Raw genomic sequence first — 13,054 nt, forward strand, 5'->3', positions numbered from 1 at the left:
ATTTCTTATTAAGGTAAATAGATATTTAACACAAGGCCCAGCATAGGATCTGTTCCTGGTATTTACCCAAGTGAAATGAAAGTAAATGTTGACAAGACTTTCACAAGAATATTCAGTTTTCAGAGTAGCCAAAATGTGGATATATATAACACAGGTGTCTGGCACTGGGTGAATATATAAACAAATTGTGTTTTGTTTGTTTCTTTCTTTCTTTTAAATTGTGGTTTGTTCACACCGTGGAAAACCACCCAGCAATGAAAAGGAATTCTCATACATAAGAGCAACATATGTGTATCTAAGAAACATGAAACACTGTTCTTATCCTCAGAATGCTAACAGTCTTTAGAGAGTGAGGGTGGGGGATAAGATACATTCATATGCACCAAGAAACCTATTGAAATAATCAGTGTACTTAAGAAATTCACTAAAGGAAATGAAGGGCACAGGACTTAACTGAGGACTTAGGCTAGAAGAAAGTAGAAAAATGTGTTCTACGTAAGAAAAACTGTAGATACAAATTGCCTGCCAGTTAAAAGTATATAGACTAACCAGGCGTGGTGGCGCACACCTGTAATCCCAGCACTCAGGAGGCTGAGGCAGGAGGATCACTGTGAGTTAGAGACCAGCCTGAGCTACATAGTGAGTTCCAGGTCAGTCTCAACTACATAGTGAGACCCTGTCTCAAAACAAACAAAAAAGTACATAGACTATCTCAGGTAAGTAATATCAAAGTATGATCTCTCGCAGTACTTAGTTTTTTTCCTCAAGTTCTTTATCACAAATTTAATTATAATTATAAATCAGTATATTCACCCTCTAGGTGATAAACACCAGCAACTCCCCCCTTTCTCTTATAATTCCGGTCATATAATTGATTTCAAGTAAATACACGTGATATGAATGAATCTGGAATGCGTAAGATGTCCTGAGTAAGAACTTAGACTGAACATGTGCCAAGTGATATTTTGAGATGAATTGGTAGCCGTTCTGTAGAATAGGCTGGGTGGAAAAGAAATAGAAAATAGGAAAACAGCTTCCGAGTTAGGGGTTATTATGGTCCACATATGAAATGCTGAATGTTTACCAAGAGAGAGATTGCAGGACCACATATGGTGGCACATGCCTGTTAACCCCAGCACTTAGGAAGCTGAGGCAGGAGAATTGCCCCAAGTTTGAGGCTAGCCTGAGCTATGTAGTAAGACCCTGACTCCAAAATCAAACAAAAAATAAACAAATTGCAGTTCTTCACTATCTTGTCATGTCCACTTTGTTTAACAATAGTATGTCATCAAAGGAGTCACTTCTGACTGTTCTGAGTGTGGCTTTTCCAAAGTATTTTCCTTTATGCTCTTATAATCTGAGTTTCAAAAAGTGTCTTTGTCAGGGCTGGGGATTTAGCTCAGTGGTTCCACTGCCTGCCTCGGAAGTGCAAGGACCCAAGTTCAATCCCTGGTGCCAAAAAAAAAAAGTGTCTTTGTCTATGGTAACTGATATTGAATTCTTTTTTTTTTTTTCCTTTCCCCTTAAGTCAAAACAAGAGAAGATGGCATGTAGAGATAAGAGCATGCAAGACCGCTTGAGATTGGGCCACTTTACTACTGTCCGACATGGGGCCTCCTTTACTGAACAGTGGACAGATGGTTATGCTTTCCAGAATCTTATCAAGTAAGTGAGCCCAATTAAATGAAGAATTGAAAAATTTGGATTTTTTTAAGTTTTCTGTAATTATAGTAATTAATAAATTGCAGTAGTGATAGTCATTTCATTTTTTTTTAAATTGAGTTTATTATTAATTTTAGGTATATAATACATTGACATTCATCATTGAGAATTTGTACCTTTACATGACAGATCTTGGTTCTTATTTTCTCCCCATTCCCCTGCCCTCCCTTCAAACCCTCCACTCTTTCCTATTCACAAAGACTTTGTTTCCATTTTTTCCTTTTCTCATATTTATTCCTTTCCCTTCTTTCCTTTACCCTATCCCTCCCAGTTCCCCTTCCCCTTTAGACCTTTTCTTCCTATTTCTCATTATTGCACATTTTGATCCTTATTTACACTTTTAGTTTCTCACATCAGAGAAACTATTCAGTATTTACACGTTTGTCGTGTTTATTTCACTTAAGAGTATGACCTCAGTGTGCATCCACTTAGCTATAAATGTCTCTAGTTTCTCATTCTTTATGGCTGAGTAGTACTCTATTTTATTTTTAAAAACCACATCTTCGGGCTGGAGATTTAGCTCAATGGTTCCGCCGCCTGCCTCACAAGCACAAGGACCTGAGTTTGATCCCTAGTACACCCCCCAAAAAAACCCAAAAAAACACATCTTATTTATCCAGTCTCTAGCTGATGGACAGTTGGGCTGCTTCTAAGTTTTAGCTATTACAAACTGTGCCGCTATGAACATGATGCACATATATCGGTGTGAATATCACATATTTTTTAAATTCTTTTGGGAAGATACCCAGCAGGGAAATAGCTGGGTCATATGGGTCCTCTAATCCTAGTTTTTTGAGATATCTCCATATTGATTTCCACTGTGGTTACACCAGTCTTTTCATGTAGTTTTTAAATCACCACAGGTAAAACAGGAAATAAGGTAAAAATCTTTAAAAACCTGATACAAATAATCAAAAGAAATAAAAACAAAAACTACATTAAAGTTTAAGAGAATCAAAATTGCTGAAGCTAAGGAAGAAAAATCTAGGTTTTTACTTGATACCTTTTAAAGTGGGTAGTGGTTTCCTGTGGGAGAGAGTGCTGAGGACCAAACCAGAGCCTCACACGTTCTGGGTTAGCACTCTACTACGGAGCTACACCCCCAGCTCCTAAGCAGAGGTTTCATGAGGAGCCACTTGGACATTTATCTTCGGTCTGCAGAAAAACAAAACAGACAAGAACTCAGGGAAGAATTCTCTAAATTAGGTATAAAACAAAACCATAGAAGAACCTTATAGAGCATGTCCCTGGGGCCTTTAAGAAAACAGTATACGGTCCCTAGAGAGTCACTTTGATTTTTGTGGTGTGCTTCTGTGTGTGCATGCATGCATGTCTATGTGTGTGTATGTTTGTGTTTATAGCAGTCATTTGAATAGAAATTTTTAAGTTTTTTTTTTATTGCCTTTGTTTACTAGAGAAGCCATGAAATTTTGAGGTAAAAGCAGTTTTTTTTTCCCCCTCCAATTTTGTGATTCCAGAACAGAGAAATAAAATGATCGCTATGTAGTTCAGGCTGACCTTGAACTCACTAAGTGATCCAGGCTGGCTTCAAACTTCCAGCAATCCTCCTGCCTCAGACTCTTGAGTGCTGGGATTACAGAAGTATGCCACCACACCTGGCTTCTTAGCATGCATTTTTATCTGAAATAAAAAATAAAAAATTTTCTCCTATGTCAGAATTTTCAAACAAATGTTTTGGTAAATGACTAAAAATGTAATTAAAATATACTAAGAAATGTAAAACATTTGAAAAATTAAAATTTACATGAGATTAGATTTTTGTGGTCTGGTTTTTCTTTTTTGGGTGGAGGGTTTTTTTTCTTCTTCATTTTTTTTGAAACAGAATCTCACTTTGTAATTCAGGCTGGCCTTGAACTTGCTGTGATCCCCTGGCTTCCCAAGTACTGGGATTACAGGAGAGTATACCACTACATCCAGCTTCATACCCGGAAATCTTTGAAGCCGCAAATTATTTCATGTATGTGTATGTGTATGAATATTTAGGTGGGGACGACATAGGGAAAGGCATATCTAATAGTAAAGAGATTTTTTTTTTCAGGAAAACAAAGCTTTTGAACCAATATCTTTACTGTTAAATGGATGTCTAATCAGTGATCTGGCTCATCTTGAAACCAAAGCAATTGTATTGTCAAATAAATGCTTCTTTACTTGTAATACTCTGTTTAGGTTAACCTTGCTTAGAGTGTTTCTGTTTTTTTATATGGTAATATAAATTTTACTGTAGACAATTATCCTTGTTTGTCCTGTTGCCATTCTACTGAGAAAGATATCCTGAGTGTGGAAAAGGTGTGACAACTACATTGCTTACAGAAGAGGGTAGAATGAGTTTTAAAAATAGATTTCATCAGTTTACAAATATGAAGAGTGGTTCCAGAAAAGGAGATGGGAAAAAAAAATATGGTAGAAAAGGGTAAGGAAGCTCACAGTTTGATTGTCAACTGCAATAGGTGATGTAAGGACTTTAGTCTGTTAAATCGTTAGTCTCAAATGCGTATGCGTGAGTATTTGTGTGTGTGTGTGCGTGTGTGTGTTTGTGTTTGTGTTTGTTTTACTGGGGGTTGAAGTCAAGGGCACTGACTACCACTGAGCTATATTCCCAGCCATTTTTTGTTTTGGCTTTTTATTTTGAGACAGAATCTTGCTAAGTTGCTGAGGCTGGCCTTGAATTTATAGTCTTCCTGACTCAGCTTCCCGAGTATGTGCCACCATGTCCAGTAAATGTTGATATTTTAAAACTCATTTATGGGCCAGGGATTTAGCTCAGTGATGCCGCCACCTGCCTTGCAAGTGCAAGGACCTGAGTTCAATCCCTGGTAACAAAAACAAAAAATGTTATTTTTACAGCACTGGGTATTGAACCCAGTGCCTTCACGCTGAGCTATAACCCTAATCTTTTATTTTGAGATGATCCTATCAAGTCATGCAGTTGCTCAAATTGAGCTCAGACTTGTGATCTTCTTGCCTCAGCTTCTCAGAGTGCTGGGATTACAGATGTGTCACCCTCTCCAGGTTTTGATATAGTGTATTTTTGTTTACTAAGTGCATAAATCTTAGTATTAGCTGGACGTGGTGGCTCATGCCTATAATCCCATCATTTGGGAGGCTGAGGCAAGAGGATCATCATGAGTTCAGGGCCAACCTGACCTGAGACCCTGTCTCAGGAGAAAAAAGAAAAAAAAAAAAAAAAAAAAAAAAAAAAAAAAAAAAGAGGGGCCAGGGATTTAGCTCATGGCACTGTCCCTGCCTTACAATATCAAGGTCCTGAGTTCGATCCCTGGTACTCCCCCCACCAAAAAAAGAAAGAAACCTTAGGCTTTGTTTGATGGTGGGATCCTTGACAGAAGGCGGTTTTTCTTACAATTTATAAACTATAGGTTGACTATCCCTTATCCCAAATGTTTGAGATTAGAAATATTTTAGATATCAGAATTTTTCAGATTTGGGAATATTTGCATAGACTTTATGGATTGCACGTTCCTAATCCATACCGTGTGTGTGTGTGTGTGTGTGTGTGTCTGTCTGTCTGTCTGTCTGTCTGTCTGTCGGAATTGAACCCAGGCCTTCATATTGTGAACTGCATACCCAGCCCTTTCAAATTTTTTTAAATTTTTAGACAGGCTCTTGCTAAATCACCAAGTTGCCCAGGCTGGGCTGGAACATTTAATCTTTTTACCTCAGCCTTTGAGACAGGCTCTTGCTAAATTACCAAGTTGCCCAGGCTGGGCTGGAACATTTAATCTTCTTACCTCAGCCTCCCAAGTTGCATGGATTGTAGGCTTGCACCACCACGCCTGAATTAGAACCTGAAACTTTTAAGGAATACTCAACTTGTAATTTTCTTATAGAATAATTAAATATCTTATTGGGAAATACACCAGTAGCAATGATGTTAGATATCCAGTGATTTATAAAATACTGTATTATACTAGTTCACTTAATATCACATTAAAGAGTAATTACTACATGTGAGACTTCATTGACTTTCTGAATTTTTTTTTTTTTTTAAGAAAGTGTTAAGTCAGATGTAGTAATGCCAATAATCGTAGCATTTGGAGACTGAAGCATGTGTATAGCAAGTTTGAGGCCAACCTTTGCACTATATGTGAGTAGAGGCGAGCTGGGACTATATAGCAAGGTGCTGTAAACAAAAACAAGGGCCGGGGATTTAGCTCAGCAGTTCCGCCACCCACCTGCCTTGCAAGCGCAAGGACCCTAGTTCAATTCCTGGTACCAAAAACAAACAAAAAAAACCTTCAAAAAGAAAAACAAAACCTCTGAGGCTGATGTGCAGCCATTTTATTGAATGGAGTTGATTTGGAGGATAATAATGCATCATTTAGACTAGAATAAGTGAAAATCCTAAAAAGAAAATCTTGTTTATTTTGTTTAGCATTGTACAAACTGTCTTTCTAAATAAAATTTGAGGAGGCTTTGAACCAAACACAAAATAAAGAGATATTTAGAACATTTTATACTTTTTTTCTTAATGAAATACATTATCTTCATTTTTGTTGTTTTTGTTTTGTTTTGCTGAGATGGTGTCTTGCTGTATTGTTCAAGCTAGACTCAAATTCTTGGGCTCAAGCGATCCTTCCATCTCAGCCTCCTGAGTAGCTGGAACTATAGGCAAACACCATTATGCCCAGCTCAGATCTTTACATCCTCCCAACCCTCCACCCCCGTACTAGGGATTGAACCCATGACTTTGACACTGAGCTACATTCCAGCCACCCTGCTTTTTAATTACTTATTTTGAGACAAGGTTTTTTTAAGTTGCTTTGGCTGGACTTGAACTTCTGGTCCTCTTGTCTCAGCCTCCCAGAGTTCTGGGATTACAGGTATGCACTACCATCCCCATTTCAAATCTTTTCTTTTGTGTTTGTTTCTTTGTTTGTTTGGTACCATGGATCGAACTTGGGTCCTTGCGCTTTTAAGGCAGGTGCTGGAACCACTGAGCTAAATCCTCAGCCCTCAAATTTTTACTTTTAATGGACTCATACCAGAGAGTCGTTTTCATAGGTGTTAAAGAGGAATCAGAAAATTCTTCCTTTCCAGTCAGAAAGTAAAGTCATAATACAAATTTAATATGTTCCTTGTCCACTTCTCCTCTGCTTTAAGACATAACTAGTGGCTCAAAACAAGCTCATTCTAAGAAAAATCTTACCAGTTACTTGGTTCCTACACCTTGAAAGTTAAATACACTTCTCTATTTGATTTGATGGGGGCTTGTTTTTTCTGATGTTTATCCAACATCCAGTTGACAAAGTTATTTGTGTTTGTCCCATAACTGTAATAAATTTTTTTTTACCTTCTTCCTTTGTGCCACATCTTTATATTTCTAGGCAACAAGAAAGGATAAATTCTCAGAGGGAAGAGATAGAAAGACAACGGAAAATGTTAGCAAAGCGGAAACCTCCTGCCATGGGTCAGGCCCCTCCAGCAACCAATGAGCAGAAACAGCGGAAAAGCAAGACCAACGGAGCTGAAAATGAAACGTATGTTCTTTATTGATGTGAACTGAGATGCCACATCATCCCCTAAAATACAAATGTCCTATTGAATGCCACTGGAAGCAGTTTAAATTACAGAAGTCCCTAGAGGTTAAACTTTTTTAGTCATTAATGATTTGCTCAACTCATTTAAAAACCATGTAAAACTGACTTTCTTAGCCTTGCTGTTTTGTTTTGTTTTTTTGTTGAGACAGGGTTTCCTTATGTAGTTCAGAATGGCCATGAACTCTCAGTGATCCTCCTGCTTCAGCCTCCCAAGTGCTGGGATTACATATTTGCGCCACCATACCCAGCTCATTCATTCATTCATTTATTCATTTAAGATAAGAGTTTTGAATGAGAGGGAAAAGTGATGTCATGTCACTTCTTGACATCATGATTTTTGGCTACCCATAACAAAATGTCATTAATATTATTGTTTAAAAGTAGTTCTAGATTATAGTAAATTAGAATGATGTTATGGGGATTGCCTGACTACTGTTTCAGACTGCAGAGTGCTCCTTATTGCTCAAAAGAGCACTTAGGTAATAGTAATAAACTCAGGAATAAGCCACACACACACGCGCGCGCACGCACGCACGCACACACACACACACACACACCCCTACACCTACACACCTACATTTCCCAGTAGGCAAGATCTTGATTGTGCCAGAATTTTTGTCTGTTCTGGAAACCTAAGGATCTTGAAGTGCAGTCATCTTTTTAATCTGCCAGTCAGCAGTTATTATATAGCTGTCATATATGAAAGGTAGAAAATCCTGAGCACAAATGCTTTTCTTCATCATTCCTTTCTCCCTTTTTCTTTAATTGAATTTCATAAAGACAGACACAAAAGAAAGGTATTTTTTATATAAGCCAAATATGCCTTTCATCTTTTTTTATGTTTTTATATTAGTTCCCCAAAACATACTAACCCATAATTCAAGTATGCTACTAATAATACACCATTATTAAAGGTCCATGACATCCCAGAAATGCATATTAATTCCATAGAGAAAAATTGCTTAACACCAGTTCTAACCTTATACAAACCTTTGATACTCATTTAATGACTCTATGTTTATTTCTTTTTTTCTTCTTCTTTTTTTTTTTTTTTTTTTTTTTGTGGGGATCAAACTCAGGACCTTGCGCTTGCAAGGCAAGTGGTGGTACCACTGAGCTAAAGAGTACAGCCCATTTCAGGAATTCACAGTTTATTTAGGGGAGATAAACAGATGAATAAATTTAACTTACATTTAGCGATAAAACTGAACTAAGTTTGAGAAACATTTTTAATCTTAACCTGAATATTTTAAAAGTAGAGTCTAAATGTAGGCATTAAACTCATCAGGGGCCAGGGATTTAGCTCAGTGGTTCTGCTGCCTGCCTCGCAAGCACAAGGGCCAGAGTTCGAGCCCCAGTACCCCCCCCAATTAATTAATTAAATAAAAAGCTCATCAGGTAAGGGCCTAAATGTGAAAGATTCTCCAAACAAATCAATCTCATCGCTTTCTTTCATGGGTTTTATTTATATTGTGAAGGCACGCTACCTTACTATTGCTTAGTAATTATTTAAATTAGTGTACAAATCATTGGTCTAAAAATGATAAGGCTTAGGTTTTATTTTTTTATACTTGTTTTGTTTTCTTTTAGAACAGTAATGAAAACATAAATAAAACAAAAACTTGGAGTAGGCCAGTGGTATGTCAGTGAGCAGCTGTCACCTGGAGTCCTATGTAAAATCCAAGCAGGGTGGCCTTCAGTCCACTTTTTAGAGTATTTGTAACTTGGCTCTTTCCTTTAACCAGAAACCAAAAACAGGCCTCTGCAGTAAGTCACCTTGTCCTTTCCCAAAATTAAACGTTTCAGGCAGAGAGATTCCTTAGCTATGATCTTTTATTTCTCTCTCTTTTTTTTTTTATTTAATTTTACTGGTGTGAAATGGAGTAATAGTTATGTATTTTTGCAATTGTGAGAAGTAAGTGTAACAACCCTACCTAGTGGATGTGCTACTGCTTACTCATTCTGTTTTATTTGAGTTAGACTTCAGATTGTTTTGGAACCCTTCTTACTATGTAGGATAACTGTTTACTTTTTTCTTCTGCTATTTAGAATGAATCTAAATAGTGAGATTTGAAACTTTTGAAGTGAGTGTGCATGCTTCTATGTTAACTAATAGAGATGGAAAAGAAAGGTAATAATTTCTTGCTTGTTTTTTCTTGAGGTACAAGGATGCCACTGGCATAGGTAGAATATGAAAGGATTACCCATCAAGTCAGACCTGTGAGAATTGATCTAAATAGTGTTTTCAGTATCCTTTTCACATTCTCATTATATAGTCATGACATTTTGTTAGGCAAGTATTATCACTTAATAGTTTTCAGGAAATGAGTTAAGAGGTTAAAATTGCTTGCCTAAGTAACAGACAGAGTCCTAATCCTGGCCCCTAATTTTCCTCTGTCTTTTTCTTTGTTATTATATTATCAGAGTCTTAAAGAGTTATTCAGAATGATCAAATCCATTGCCTTGTTTTGCCCTTAATAAATTTTTTTAGGTGTAATGTTTGCTTGTACCTCTCTGAATAGGTTTTCATGATTAAGTGATAGAATGCATTTCATAGATGATGTAAAAATATAATCACTTATTTTTCTCACTTTTTACAAATTAGACTTCCATTTGGCTTTAGAATCTTTTCTTTATATCACATCTGATGAATTGCAAGTTTTCCCCCATCAGAGGATTGCAAAAATAAACTGACTTTTAGTCATTTTAACTATGAGACAAAATGCTGTTTATAGTATACTTGAGCATTTCTCCTTAAATAGGTATATTGTGATTTCAAATAATTTACTGAAATTTCTGTGTTTATTTTCCAGGTTAACATTAGCAGAATACCATGAACAAGAAGAAATTTTCAAACTCCGGTTAGGCCATCTGAAAAAGGTAGGCATAATGAGAAAATCTGCCTGGAAAAAATGATTTCTAGTTTCCATTTAAAATAGAAATTATGTGGTCATTTGAACAAATACAATAGTAATTTCTCATAGCTATGGAAATTTTTTAAAAATTATTTTTTATTAGTATGTATTTGTCACACATACCAATCACATTCATCATAGGAAATTTGTACCTGTACATATCTTAATTCTTTTTCCCCATTCCCCTCCCTTCAACCCTGCATTTGTATCTGCAGAAATCTTATATAGCTACCTTTGCTATTACATCTGTAATCAAATGAGGGGACCCATGTACTTTGTGATATTTTAAATCACATATCAGTTTTTACTTTGCTTAAAACTAGCTAGAAAGTGTTGTACCAACCGTATTCTAACAAAGACACCTATAAAATTTGTTGTTGATGATGTTCATGGAGATATCTTAGGTGTGGATTGCTCAGCTCTTAAATTCAGCAGCCCATGCATTATTGGTACATGCTGTTTACAATGATGCGTTGTTCCGTGAGCATTTGATAAGCAGGCATGGTGGTACAGGCCTGTAATCCTTGGCACTCGGAAGGCTGAGACACAAGGATCACTATGAGTTTGAGGCCAGCCTGGACCACATAGTGAGTTCAAGGCCGGCCTGAACTACATAGTGAGATTTTGTCTCAAAACAAAAATAAAACAAATTAACTGCTATTGGTATGTGTTATATCACATACTTGTTTTCATATTTTCCTCCCAGTGTCTAAGAGCTTATTAAATTCGTAATACTTACGGCACCAAGTATAATTCATTCCTAGAGATTAGAACCAGGCAGAAAACCTGAGTTTTGTAAAAGTATGTGTCTATATGTCTATGCAAAAAGCATTTCTAAAAATTTATGTAGAAAGTTAACAATGGTTGCATCTTGAGACTGAGTGTGGAAGGGAAGGAGGAAGGGGTGGAGGACTTTGATTCCCCGCCCTGCCCCCAAACTTGTTGTGTATGGTTTGGATTTTACTATCTAATTTTTCTTTTTAATCTGTTCATCAATGTAAAACATCTTCCTTTAGCTTTGTTAAGAGAAATAGCTGTCATTTTTGAAATCAGACTGAAAAGATAAAGAATTTCCTGCATTCTAAGTTTTATTTCCTTTTTACTTCAGGAGGAAGCAGAGATCCAGGCGGAGCTGGAAAGGCTAGAAAGGGTTAGAAATTTACATATCAGGGAACTAAAAAGGATACATAATGAAGATAATTCACAGTAAGCAACTTGGGTGTATTGGGTGTTGGGTCCTTTCTGACTTGAATGGAATGGCCTAGAATGATGTTTTTGTTTAATGTAAATTTGGCAAATGACCCCTAGTATAAATGATTAAACCCAAGGCCTTCATATTGAGCCCCAGCCCTTTTACAATCTTTTAAGACAGGGTCTTGCTAAGTTGCCTGAGTTGGGCTCCAATTTGTGATCCTACTGCCTCAGCCTCCCAGAGTGTTGGGATTAAAAGCGTGTGTCACTGTGCCTGCCTTCCTTAGCTCATTTGTAGGATATGAGAGTTTTATGAGCAAAATTATGATCTGCTTTGGTTTAAATATATATTAAATTTATTAAATACATGTGTATACATACCACATTTCTATATGAGTAGAGATCACTAAAACTATAGCTTTGCAATTGTAAGTGGGCAAAGTATACTACATACTCAAAATTACCTATAGAGCCTTGAGAAATGGAAGTACCAGCCACAGTGTGGTGTTGTGGGAAGAGTATTGAGTTGAGAGGACACCTGGTTTTTGAATAACCGTTACAGGACTAGAGATTTTAAGTAAGACTTGCCAGGTATGATAGTGCTCACCTATAATTCCATCATTTTGGGAGGTTGAGGCAGGAGGATGGAAAATTTGAGCCCAGCCTGGATAATTTAGTGACTTAGTGAGACCTTTTGTCTCAAAATTTAAAACAACAGAAAAGACTTTATTCTACCACATTAATTGGAAAGTAATCCTCACCTTTGTTTATAAATCATTTAAAGGACTCAATGTAGAAAAAGTAGGCTGCAAGTGGGAAAGCATTTCTTTCAGCAGTTTTGTTTTTCCCACATATTTCTGAATGAAATATTTTTTTACATAGTCACAGTTGTATATTTTTGTTTGGCCAGTATGAGCCATGGACCATTCCTGTGCCAAGTGGCGCCATAAGAAGTCATCATTCACTGAGAACTTGTACTGAGAACTTGTAACAGGCATAGTGCTAAGTGATGTTATATTCTCACTGTTAATCTTCATCAAAACTCTGTCTTCTTCAGCACACTAATTGAGAAACAAGCTTAGAAATGTAATTTGGCTAGAAGCCCGTAACTAGTGTGTCTAGGATTAAATGTGGATCACGCCATCTTTCTTGTCTGTCATCTGTCTTCATAGGCATGCTGCTTTCTTAAAATTTAAGGATTAATAAATAGTGAGGCTGTTTAAGATCAGGAAGCAAGTACAAATATTTTAAAGTTTATTTTTGCAAGAATCTATCATTTCTTGGTTAAATTGTTAAAAACTGACACAAGATAGACTATATGGGAATACGATTATATCATAGATTTTCTGCCTTAAAGAGAAAATTGAATGTATAATAGAGCATGAAGCTGTATAATTGTGCATTTTCAAGACAGTATAAAATATCTTGGAATTTTACTCTGTGAAGTTTGGAATGGTGAGAGCAAGTGGCTCTTGAATAGTTTGCAGAAGCCAAACAGCAGTTTGAAAATCCCTACTTTATTCTAATCCACTCCCCTTGAGTTTGGTGTTGAATGTCCAACTATCAGCAGCAACTGTAATCATTTGTATAGGTGTTCTGTGAATTTTGAAAATATGAGAGGTGTTCCTTCTTGACTTAAGGATGTTACAC

At 36.6% G+C, this 13,054-nt stretch overlaps 1 protein-coding gene across 3 annotated transcripts in view; it reads left to right on the forward strand.

The window, feature by feature from the left end:
* The window catches only part of Tlk2 (tousled like kinase 2), a 127,085-nt gene that overhangs the window by 85,077 nt on the left and 28,954 nt on the right, over nt 1-13,054 (forward strand). For all 3 annotated transcript variants that reach the window (XM_010637499.3, XM_010637497.3, XM_010637498.3), the window contains 4 exons: nt 1,529-1,665; nt 7,086-7,238; nt 10,112-10,178; nt 11,322-11,419. In XM_010637499.3, coding sequence (XP_010635801.1) covers nt 1,529-1,665; nt 7,086-7,238; nt 10,112-10,178; nt 11,322-11,419 — 455 coding nt within the window. The remainder of the gene's footprint in view (nt 1-1,528; nt 1,666-7,085; nt 7,239-10,111; nt 10,179-11,321; nt 11,420-13,054) is intronic.

The sequence above is a fragment of the Fukomys damarensis genome, unplaced genomic scaffold (genome assembly GCF_012274545.1).
Source record: "Fukomys damarensis isolate Sample0158 unplaced genomic scaffold, DMR_v1.0_HiC HiC_scaffold_23, whole genome shotgun sequence".
In the NCBI taxonomy this organism is placed as follows: Eukaryota; Metazoa; Chordata; class Mammalia; order Rodentia; family Bathyergidae; genus Fukomys; species Fukomys damarensis.